This window comes from Hemitrygon akajei, chromosome 6 (assembly GCF_048418815.1).
Source record: "Hemitrygon akajei chromosome 6, sHemAka1.3, whole genome shotgun sequence".
NCBI lineage: Eukaryota > Metazoa > Chordata > Chondrichthyes > Myliobatiformes > Dasyatidae > Hemitrygon > Hemitrygon akajei.
This window is the reverse complement of record NC_133129.1, coordinates 65,790,933-65,803,524: the sequence shown is the minus strand read 5'-3', so window position 1 is coordinate 65,803,524 and position 12,592 is coordinate 65,790,933. Positions and strand designations below refer to the sequence as shown.

Here is a 12,592-nt window from a genome sequence, read left to right as displayed (position 1 = left end):
CTCTGTACATTGTCACATCGCCGTTGCTAATGAGGTCAGCCACAGTTGTGTCATCAGCAAACCTGATGACTCAGTTTGAATTGGGTCTAACAGTGCAGTCATGGTCAGCAGTGACTGAGCATGCAGACCTGGGGACTGCTGGTGCTCAGCGCAATGGAGCTTGAAATGTTTCTGCCAATATGGACTGACAGTGGCCTTTCTGTCAAGAAGTCCAGGATCCAGTTGCAGAGAGAGATGCTGAAAACCAATGTGAACAGTTTACCCACTGGCTTCTGAAGGATAATTATTATTAAACACCAAGCTGAAGTCGATAAACAGCATCTTGGCAAATGAGGCCCCATTTTCCAGGTGGGACTGGATGGACTGGAGTGCAGAGGCTATGGCATTGTCAGATGATCGCTTTCAGTAACAGGCAATCTGCAAAGGCTCCAGTGTAGCAGGTAGATGGGATTTAATGTGATCCATATCCAGCTACTCAAAGCACTCCATTGTTGATGAGTTCATTGCTACTGGATGAGAGTTGTAGAAGCTGGTTACAGTCACCTTCTTGGGCACTGGGATGATGGTGGCCTCCTTGAAGCTTGAGGGGACAGTGAGTTGTTCCAGAGAGATGTTAAAGATGTCTGTTAGAATCTCTGTTATATGGACTGCACAGACCCTCAGCACCCTACAGAATTACTTTATCAGGGCCCGAAGCATCTGGCTAGGGTCTACCTCACATCAGCTGCAGCCAGACAGAGTACCTGCTTCTCGAGGGGACAGCGGAGCCTTCCCCACCAGCACATCATTGCATACATCAAACGGAGCATAAAAGGCCTTCAGCCTATTAGGAAGGGATGTGTTATTGTCATTGGACTTGGAGTTATGGCCTCAATGCCCTGCCACATGTGCCTCATGTCTCATCTCTTTTGTCAGAGAAATGACTCTATATTCCCTGTGAGTTACCATGCTTTTCCTTTCTGATGGTGCAGGAAATCACAGCTCTTGCTGACCTGAGATTTGTCTTTTCCTCCGATCTAAAGACAGTATCCCAATGTCTCGAGGTGCCCAGACCTCTGCTGTCAACATTTGCATATTCAAGCAGGTGTAAGGGTGTACCTAATAAAGTGGCCGCTACGTGTATATTCATTATTATATTGCATTCATGCTCTGTTTTCTTTTAACCAAAGTTCTAGTATGCATTTGCTGATTTCTAAAATTCTCCTAATTTTCCATCTTATTATTTTCTTTCAATCCAATGCCACATTTAACCTACTTTGTAAACCAGGGACTAATGATTAGTTTTATTTGCCACAAGAGTGAAATGTGTCATTTGTGCAAATGACCAACACAGTCCAATGACATGCTGGGGACAATATGTAAATGCTGTCATGTTTCTGACACCAAAATACCATGTCCACAATTTTCTAACCCTTGCTAACCTGGACGTCTTTGGAATGCGGGAGGAAACGGGACCACCTGAAGGAAGCCTACGCGGTCACAGGACGATCGTATAAACTCCTGACATACTGTGGCAGCAATTGAACCTCGATCATTGGTGCTGTAACTCAGTACATTATCCACTAGGCTACCACGATGTCCCAAATGTTCATTTACTTACCTGCTATCCAAACATTTAATCTGACTTGTACATTTTCCTTTAGCCTTATGCCTTTACTTATTAATGAGATTCTACTTTAGTCACTCTCAAACTGAGTGTGAAATTTAATCGTATCATGGTCACTATTCCCAAGAGAATCCTTCACAATGACAAGCTGTTATGGTTGATTAGATCCAAAATAGCCCAACCTTGTTAGGGCCACAATATAATGTTCTATTTGAACTGTTTGTAGATTTACTGGGCATTGAGGGTAAGGGTGTAGGCACCATCTGTTACTATCTCTCTTACTGACTCATTCTCAGGATTAGGGAGGTTTTCAATAAGAGAGGATGGAAAGGTTATGACACAGTAACATGAGACAGAGGATTCAAGAGTTCAAAGCACAGGCACACAGCTATCAGAGGCCAAAGCTGGAGAAACACATAGAGAAAGTTACAGGATTAAAAGATATTACAGAGAAAGAGAGGGGGTGAGGTCATGGAGGGATTTGGATCTAAGGAAGCGATTTTTAAAACTGAAGTATTAATATACCCAGAGCCAATCAGCAAACATATGAAATAATGGGCAACCTGGACAGTCTGTGAGATAGAACTTGGCAATGAGCCTTGATCTGTTTGTGTCTTCGCTGGGCATTGGATGGTAATGACTGCTTGGCATGCTTGTTAAAGCAGTTGCATGGCAGTCCAGGAGTTAGTCTGGCAATGGGGCTGTGAAAAGTACCTCAGATGAAATAGAGGCAATGCAATACAAAGGGAAGTGATAAATGAAATTAAGAACTCCCTCTTGTGATGTAATGACATTTTAGCTGTACAAGTGAATGGTCTGAAGGGTCTGTTAATACTTAAAAAAATGTAAAACGCGGAGTAAAGATGGTCATAAATGCTATGTTGACAAAACAGTAACAAAGTCAATGAGCGCTACTGATTAAAAAACACCTCTTTTATGTAGTCTAGAATTGCAGTCTCTTTATCAGAAGATTGCTTGTCAAATTTCAGCCTTCTGAGACCATCATGAATAAAGCTAAATTTTGATATGTGCTGTAAAATGCTGCAGTAACTCATTCAAACTTATTTGTTCTCTCCAAGCGAGAATACCAAGCATTCAGCTGGATCTATTTTCAGGTGAATTGATTAAAATCTGCTTAGCACATAAAATACATTTGTTATTAAACTAAAGTTAACACAAAAGGTAGTGTGCAAATCCATTGAATCCATTTTCAACAACACTACTAAAAGCATTATTAATTAATTTTAAAATCTTCATCTAAAATCCAATAAAAATAATTTATCTGGTTGTTTCCATAGTGTACTACTAATATACAACCTCTCTATCTCTCTCCTATGTTTGGTGTTGTTTAGGGGAACCTTCCTCCTGATTATAGAATCAGTTTAATTGACATCGGGCTTGTGATTGAGAATCTGATGGGAGGAGCTTATCGCTGCAATTACACGCGCAAAAGGTTTCGAACCCTATACCATAATCTGTTTGGTCCAAAACGGGTGAGTAGTGTGGCAGAAATGACAGTATTCTCAACCCTCACAAAATAACAAGACTATAGTTTGAATGCCATTTCCATTTATGTGAGTGCTACTGGTGTTTACAGCCCATTCCCAACTCCCTGTGTGATGGTGGTACTGCAACACAGCAGTTTTTGATGATGATGCTACTCCCATGGTTGGCTTGGGGATTTAGCAATGGAGGATCTTCCAATATATGTCCAAACCAGGATTATAGGTGACTTGGAAAGGAATGCGAATGCACTCCCATGCCCCTAATGCTAGTTGATTTGTAGGATGTGGTTAAAGAAGCCTTGGCATATTGTTGCCTTACACAGTACACAATGGTTGAATGTGTAGATGAGTGGAAAGAGTGTCAAGCAGAGTGTTTTTCCTTGGATTTTCCAGTATATTTGGATCTTTTGATTAGGCATAAGTTATGTTTGGCTGATCCTGGCCATTTTTCACTGCTGCTGACATTCTCTCATGGAGGTGATCAGGACTTGGAATGGGGGTATTAATTGAACCTCCCACCCTCCACAAATCTTCCTGCCATTCAATGAGATCTTGCCTGCCTGATCTGAACATCAACTCTATTAACCTGCTTAGGTTCTGTCACACTTGACACCCATGGCCAAATGACCAGATCCAGGTTTGAGATCAGTTGCATGGAAAAGGGTCACTTCCCTCTATCTGCAGAATCATCCCCACATCAGTCCAGATGTTTAGTTTATTTTTATTTATTACGGAGGTATTGTGTGGAATAGGCCTTTCTGGTCCTTCAAGCCAAGCCACCAAGCATATCCCCCAACTTAAACCTAGCCTAATCATGGGACAATTTACAATGACCAACTAACCTATCAACTGGTACACCTTTGGAATGTAGGAGGAAACACACACGGCCACGGGACGGAGCTGCAGACTCCTTACAGACAGTGGCAGGAATTGAACCTGGGTCACTGGTACTGTAAAACGTTTTGCTAACCACTCTGCTTGGTTTGGACTCCCACTTGCTTTGGGAAGCACTATCTTCAATCGGTCCTATTAAAACTTAAATTAGATCAGCCCTCAATCCAGAACTCTGGGACATGCAAATCGGTCCAGGTAGTCTCTTCTTGATTTAACCCTTTTAACACCATTTTCATTCTGATAGATGCATTCTGCACTCCCTCCAAAGATATACCCATCCTGCTGAGCACATAGAACTGAATGATTTAAGCCAAGTAGGGTCAGAACAGGGTTCTTAACAACCCTTTGTCTCCTAGCCAACTATCTATTTCTCTTCTTAATTCTTTTTCTACACTACCCAATTAACAGTGATATCAGTGCATGGGTCCCCTAAACCTCCATTACCTTGAGAAGGTAACAGAAGCAGTATTTGGAAAGTACAGAATATGGAGCTCAAAACAATTGATGCAGGCTAAAGGTTAATTATATGAAATATTTATGCTCATAAATAAATATTACAACTAAAACCAATTTGAGACTATATACTCAACAATAAAATATTGACTCCATTTAAAACAAGATAAGGAGCTTCCAACCACAATATCCTTTACCATTGCTGCTGTTACTCCCAAAGACTGTCCTCCACACATTCTGATTGTCCCCATCTCTTCAACTGTCTGTGCTTCTTTCAGTTATCCCAATCCCTTCTGATAGATGTCATCCTGCTTAAATATCTCCATTTCTCCCCACTCCTTCTGATTATTCCTCCTTCTTCTAATTGTCCATCCTATGTTGTCCTCCCCTCCTACTGACTGTCATACTTTCCACTAGTTTTACCCCTCCTCCCAATTTTACCTCCCCTTTCTGATTGTCTCCTTCCTATTTCTGAGGTAACAACTAGTGAGAGTTCAGTACTGGATCTCCTACTAGAAACTAAGATAAGAGCAGGTGACAGAGTGTGTGTAGAGGAACACTTTGGATCTAGTGATCGTAATTCCGTTAGGTTCCAGGTAATTATGGAGAAGCACACACAAGATGCTGGAGGAACTCAGCAGGTCAGGCAACACTGATGGATATTTATAAACAGTTGAAGGTAAAGGGCTGGAGAAGAAGAAATCTGATAGGAGAGGAGAGTGGATCATGGGAAAAAGGGAAGAAGGAGTTAACTAGGTTTCCCTGAAAGTGATAGAAATGTCCATTTACCTTCTCCCTTACTTTCATTCAGGGCCCTAAATAGTCCTTCTAGATGAGGCAACACTTCACCTGCGAATCTGGTGGGGTCGTCTATTGTAGCCGATGCTCCTGATGCAGACTTCTCTACATTGGTGAGACACGATGTAAATTGTGGGACTGCTTTGTCAAGCACCACCGCTCCATCTGCAAAAAGCTGAATTACCCAATAGACATTGGGTAATTACCATAAAATTACCATTTTAATTCCTATCCCAGTTCCTGTAACATGTTGGTCCATTGCTTCCTCTTTTGTCATGACGAGGCCACTCTTAGGATGGAGGAGCAACATCTCATATTCCATCTAGGTAGCCTCCAACCTGATGGCATGAACATAGATTTCTCCTTCTGGTAAATTTTATTTTTCCTCCCCTTTTCTCTTTTATTCCCCACTCTGGCAGAGAGGTTAAAGGATAATTAGTAGATGGCGTTTATTTGGATTTGAAGAAGAAGTTTGAAAAGGTGCCACATAAAAGAATAAATATGTCAAGTGAGTTGGCAAGATGTTGCTCATGGGACCCTTGTGAAGTTATCAAATTTAGAAGGAAGAATGAAAACGTAAATTATTGTTTAAAGTGAGTGGGACCGCAAGTCATTGAAGGATGATGTGATCTGGAATTCCTGGTACATAAAACACAAAGTATACCTCGTGAGTTGGCAACAAGTTCTGAGCAACCAAGTCAGGAGTTCTGGCTGACTTCTTTCACAGTGCCATTACTGTGACAGTGCTCAAGTATGCTCATTTAATGCAGAAGTTTTATTAGTGGGAAGCTCCAACAGCAGTAACAGTTACACACATGGAAGGGGCTTTCACTGGTATTTTGCAACACCCTGTGACCTGTTGCTGTAATTCCAAGCCAACTCTGGGAAGAAATTGCTGGCCCTCATTCAACAAAGCAAGCATGGAGTACCAGTAATCTCTCACAGGGTGGCTCTACAGAATAAATGTAACTCAGAGACTAATTCTTCCAAATCAGAGCCAAGTAGGCAACATTTATCTACCAATCTAATCTGTTAACTCGTTTTCTCTTTAGCATTTTATTGGTTTAGAATCCCATTAGGTGCCCAGTCAGCAAACCTCCCCATCTCAATATTCACCTCACTCTTCTGACAGGCTGTGTATTGAACAGGAACACACTTCCTTTCTTTCTTCTTTCTCAGTCCTTCCTCTCACCCTCCTCTCTCCCTCCTCTCTCTCCCTCACCTCCCCCACCTCATGCTTACCCCTTCTTCCCCTTTCCTGTTTTTCAATCTGATTATTCCCCTCCTCCTAGCCTCATCTCCCTCTCCCTCTCTCCTTCTCTCCTTCCCTCTCTCCCTCTTTCCTTCCTTCTCTCTATCTCCCCCACCCCCTCTCCTTCATTATGCAACACTTCCTTTCTTTTTGCACCTTGCTTTTACCCCCTCCCTATTTCTCTTCCCAGCTTCTTTCTCTCTTCCAACCCCTGCCATTTCTCTTTCCCTACTTCTCCACCCTCTCCCCTTTACCCTAACTCCCTCCTCCCAACCCATTACCTTCCCGTGAACTGACATGAAGAATGCAGTAGCCTTTGATGTCCAGAAGGATGTAGTTCTCGATTGGGTGAGAGGCAGGAATGACAAGGCTGTAACATAGCCAAGGGAAACTTAATCCCTTATCAGCAATGGCCACAACATTCAATAAGTTATCAGAAGTTTTTACATTGATGAACGGTTGTCCAAAGATTAGGTTACAGACCTTAATATCTCTTATATTTTATGTTAATACCATGCCCGAAATGATGATATGGATGTCATGCCCTGCGAGTCCGTCGTCTGCAAGCTGTGTTTGTTTGTAACCATTGCATGTCCACATCCTGTGCAGAATTCTCTACAAGCCAATCACAAGCTCTTTTCCATTCCTTTCCATTAGCTCTGAATTGCTTTATCACTTTCTCTGCAACCAAGAATCTAAAACTTGCACAAGACTGTGAATAGGTAGGAGCATTACAGCACGCAGAGAACAGGTAATGGCCAGAAAGTTTGATGTGGTTCCATCCTTAACTTTTCCATTCCCAGATCAGTAAAGAGTAATATTGTGGAAATCCAAAATAGAAAACAGAAAATGCTAGAAAAACTCAGCAGGTCAGGCAGCGCCTGTGGAGAGAGAAATCGGGTTGATTTTCAGATCAATGATCTTTCATCGATCAAATATTAACTCTGTTTCTTCCTCCTGACATGCTGAGTATTCAGAGCACTTCCTGCTTTTGCATGTGTTTTATATAAATGTCAGCAGCTACTGGTGACTAACTAGGCTCCTGATTCCGGCACTGAAATCATTTTATGGAAGGAATTGCAGTGAGTGAAAATATATTTTTACCAATTCCATGATGTGATTTGAAAAGAGCTTCCTGATATGAACAGTGCTACCCTGCAGAATATGGATTCATTATATAGTTCCTGAGAAAAAATAGTTTTACTAAAAGATACAAGAAAGCAAGAACTAAGATCATCAAAGTATAGCATCTTACTAATTTCCCAGCTTGCCAGATGCACACAGACAGCTTGCTGAATGCAGTTGTATTGTTTAAAGTTGCTCAGCCAATCAATGCACATTGACTCACTGGCACTTGGCCTATGGGGGACTGTATGCAATTACCCTTTTGGAGCCAATTCAATACGCTCTGTCATTCCTTTGTGCTAACTGAAGTGTTAGTGTATATTAATCTATTACAGTTTAAATTCTGTATATAGGAGAAGGGCTTCATCAAAACCTTTCATGCATTTTGGGTCACCTCTTTATAAGGCTTACGTATATATTGCATGGAAGCTAGCACACAGAAACTGCCCAGTCACCCAAACTCCTCGCTGCTCTACGTGAGCCCCATCGCACCCTACTCGCAATTCCTTCTGTTCCTCTCACCGTCCATCCATCCTGCTCCTCTTTAGCAGTCACCTCAATCAGTCTCTATGAGACTCAAGTTCCATGTTTTGTCTTACCCACATCCAGCAACCCTATGTCTGCCCTCTCAGACTGCTTTGTAATTTGAGAGATCCCTGACAGGTCTCTTCTGAAGAAAAGAACTTAGAACATAGAACATTACAGCACAGTAGAGGCCCTTTGGCCAACCTTTTAACCTACTCTAAGATCAGTCTGACCCTTCCATTCCACAGAGCCCTCCATTTTCCCATCATCTATGTGGCTATCTAAGAGTCTCTTAAATCTCCCTAATGTTTATACCTCCACCAAAACCTGTAGCAGTGTATCCTGCACCACTACTACTCTCTGTGTAAAATACCTGCCTCTAATACCCCATATACTTCCTCCAAATAGCTTAAACATATATCCCCTCATATTATCCATTTCTGCCCTGGGAAAAAGAGATTCAGACATTGTCGCTTCAAACAACTGTCATCTCTTTTGCTCCATCTCCTTTCTCCAGGTCCTTTACATAGCACGGGGATCTGAACTATTCATACAGCTCCAAGTGTAGTCTAACTGAAATTCTTTCAATGTTTACCATAACTTTAGGCGTTTCATTTCTATTCCACTGCTTTTGTTAATATATAAGTGCACTGATTAGAGTCAAAGTATTTGTGTAATTAAAATGCTTCAAAACTGAACACAGGAGTACAAGAAAATAGGACTAACTAAGAAAATAAATAAACTGGTCCCGCAGTCTACCCCGTCATTCAGTATCATGGTTGATGTACCCCAGCCCTCAAATCTTCCTCTGTGCCAAAACTCTCTGTACTTTAAACATTTCTAATGATTTTGCCTTCACAACTCTTTGGGGCAAAGAATTCTAGGGATTCACAACTCTTTACAAGTTGAAATTTCCTTATACGTCAGTTTTAAGAGATCACCACCTTATCTTGAAACTATTTCCACTCATTTGAGTCACAAACATTTAGAACATGATACTCAACCTTGTTTACAATATATTGAAGCAATTACACCTTGTACTCTGCTTCTGAAAGTTCATTTCAGTTCCTTCAGTGGTTTACAGGCTGCAGCACACAACCAATACTACATCATATGTTTAGCACATGCCACCAGCGACCATTCTTACCCAATGAAACCGTAAACAATTTCCATAATAATATTCTCCAATGTAAGTTGGTACCCCAAGCAAAGGTCATTAGCACTGGAGTCTTGCAATGAGACATACTGCTGCTTTTCATCCTAACTTTTAATGGATTTCTATGATTAGTTATGAATTTGCATCACCCTTGCCAAGGACCTTGAAGGTTAGAAGCTATTCTTGGCAAAGAAGCCTTTGATATGTTTATTGAAGGCTTTGTTTACATTTAAATCTGATTTGGAAACAACCTTATAGCAGTCAAGAAAAAACAAAGAAACAAGTCACACAACAAAGTGTAAAATTACACAGTAGAAATCAGAGGCAAGATGGTGAATCATCTTCTTTATTGAAACAAATAATTTGTTATGATCTAGAGTAGTAGATGGAAGTATGTCCAAGACTAACATTCTAAAAGGACAAGTACTTGAAAAAATGTACAAGGAGAAGGGATATATGGGACTAGTTAGAAGATTCTTCAAACAGCTGCCATAAGTGTGATGAGCTAGATGACTTCCTTCTCAGGTATCACAAAATGCAGCCTTAACTATAGCTCATTCTTATCAAGCCAATTTAAGTGCCAGTTTGCCATCATTATTAGGTTGTGAATACTTTAAGATATAATTCTTAGGCATTCTACAAAAAGACAAATGCTCAGTGCTTATCTTAAACCTTCATCTTTCTTATTGATTTCTTGCAGCCCAAGGCTCTGAAGCTGCTGGGAATGGAGGTACATTAACACTATCAATTTCTATTCCTTTATTCAAGGAGCTCAGCCTGGTTTATACAACAGGGGTTTTGATATTCAACAGTGAACCTAGAACCACTGTAACACTCCATTGTCAAATTGGCTGTCCTGACCTGATGCGTAAATGCAAACTATTGTGGATGCTGGAAATCTGCGAAGGATTCTGCTGCGGGGGCAGCATCTGTGAAGAGAGAAACAAAGATTTCTGTGTGGGTTGTGGTCAGTACATTTAAAGTAGATAGATAGATAGATAGATAGATAGATACTTTATTCATCCCCATGGGTATGCAAGTGCCCCTAGGTAGATCCTATATTCAGGCAGACCCGGTGTAAATTCAAGATACGGTGATAAATGCCCTCATGCCTCTCTCGCTGCTCTATCACTGGATTCCTATCAGATACAGCAGCAGAGCCAAGAGGTGCAAGGAATCACCAACACATTGCTGAGAAATCTACCTGGATTCACCTCCCAATTCATTCCCAACCTGAAGATCAGGAGAAAGCTGCAAGGTTACAACACTAGCTTATTACTTAATTTGTTTTAAAATTTTTAATTATTCTTTATTGCTTTAATTTTTAAATTAATTTTGCAGTTTTCTATCTGTCCCATTTTTTAATTGTCCACAGCAAATCTTTCTGAACATTTAGGACATAAAACAGCGCAGCTCAGGAACAAGGCCTTTGGCACACGCTGTCTGTGCCAAGCACAACACCAAATTAGATTAAAACTCTGTATATGATCCATATCCCTCTATTCCCTGCATGTTCATATGTCTATCCAAAAACTGTATCTGCATTTAGAAATTGTCCAAAACCACTTCCAGTTTTGGCAGGAAGTGAGGCTCCTGCCTTCTTCCACTCAAGTAGTATTTCCTGTCAAATGTGTCAAGGCCTCGGGCTAGCCTTCTGGGCGTCTCTCAGGTGCAAGAAGGGCTCTGCTCGTTCTTGACCTGCGGATGCAGCCCAAGTGAGTGCTGGTGGGAAGTACAGGTGGTGTGTCCAGGCAGTAGGGCCAAGTCCAACGACTTCATACAATGTTTCAGGTCAATGACCTGTTATCATCACTGAAGACTTGCCGACCTTATCTATTCTCTCTTCTCAGATGCTTCCTGATGTGCTGAGCATTTCCAGCATTTTGCTTTCATTTTTCAAGAATATTTGTGCTATACTGTACATGGCACTCTTAATCATGCCAACAATTATCTTAATGCAATTGAAATATTAATCTGACAAATTTATTTCCACATAATAAGCATTAGATATTTAGAGACTATGCCATTTTTTACTCTCTATTTGATAAATTATTGTGTTAAATGTTCAGACAGGATCTGCCCTTTTCAGATTATATTACCTGAGACAGTTACAGGCTAACTTTCAATATATAATCAATGCATAATTCATTTTCAAGTTCAGGTATGTCTGCAGGCCCATTCTTCGTGCATTTTAAAGCAAACAATTCCATTTGGATATAAAACTCATTTAGGTTTTAATTTCTAATGTTTATTATCTAACCACTGTTGTATAAACATAATTCACAGTAGAGAATATCCAGTGAAGAAAAGAATTTCATAACTTGATTATTATTGTGTTATGATCTCTTTCTGTGAAGAGGGCAGGCTGGATATAAAATTGATCCCTCTTAGTAGCCTTTATTTGAGATTTCCCTCTCCTTTTCCTTGTAGCTTTATATGCATTTACATCCAGTCAAGGCTGTGCTTCTGTGTTGATCATTTTATTTTCTGGTGGCTAGCTTTAAGTGGTATCTCTCCTTTGTTAGTTCATTCTTGTTTTGTCAGTCGTTTCTCTTTAGAAATGCTTTTGCTGTTTGCTTTTAATTCACTCTGTACTGCTGCTGTTTAATCGCTATCACCCAAAAGGTCAGGTTAAATCTTTACTTGTCTTTAGTATTCAAATTATGATTGAGTAGAATAAATGATAAGAATAGTTAGACCTACTGGTGGCTTAATGTTTCATTACCCATGTCTGAAGCTGATTCAAAAGTAAATTTTCCTTAAAGGTAAATTTGTGGGATGTTCAGCAAAGAGAATGTGCTTTTACAAAATGATATGAACACTTGCAAGTTTAGATATGTGTATGTGAGTTAATAGTGGATTTTGCATTGGGAAGGATAGCTGATTTACATTTTAATTTCCAAAGCTAGATGAGGTTTGTAGAATGTAATGTAGTTCCATTACCTTGATTGCAAAGCTGCTTTGCTAGGAAGGGACTACAGTAAAATATATTCTCCATTATATTGGGTCTGTACTGCAGATTCTTTACTGATATTAAATGATGTAGAAGTGAACATGACATCCCTATATGTAGGCTTGCCAAATCTGTTGCATGCGTTCCTGGAGTTCTCATCATATCACCTTCTAATCTTTAACTCATCCCTATATCAATCTCTGTTCTGGTGGAGTAACATGTCAATTGATTTGAACTCCCCGCCCCTCTCCAGCCTAACAGAAAGCTATTTTCATTGTAATAAATTGACTGCCACAAGAGAGACTGTAGATGCCAAAATCTGGAG

General features: G+C 40.4%; 1 protein-coding gene across 13 annotated transcripts in view; it reads left to right on the top strand.

Moving 5' to 3' along the window:
• Window positions 1-12,592, top strand: part of trpm3 (transient receptor potential cation channel, subfamily M, member 3) — a 501,544-nt gene that overhangs the window by 433,135 nt on the left and 55,817 nt on the right. For 6 of the 13 annotated variants that reach the window (XM_073048527.1, XM_073048532.1, XM_073048538.1 and 3 more), the window contains exons 13-15: window positions 2,686-2,721; window positions 2,959-3,099; window positions 10,015-10,044. The exons of 1 other annotated variant lie outside the window; for it this stretch is intronic. In XM_073048527.1, coding sequence (XP_072904628.1) covers window positions 2,686-2,721; window positions 2,959-3,099; window positions 10,015-10,044 — 207 coding nt within the window. The remainder of the gene's footprint in view (window positions 1-2,685; window positions 2,722-2,958; window positions 3,100-10,014; window positions 10,045-12,592) is intronic. 6 more of the 13 variants (XM_073048530.1, XM_073048534.1, XM_073048529.1 and 3 more) reach the window with 3 other exon arrangements.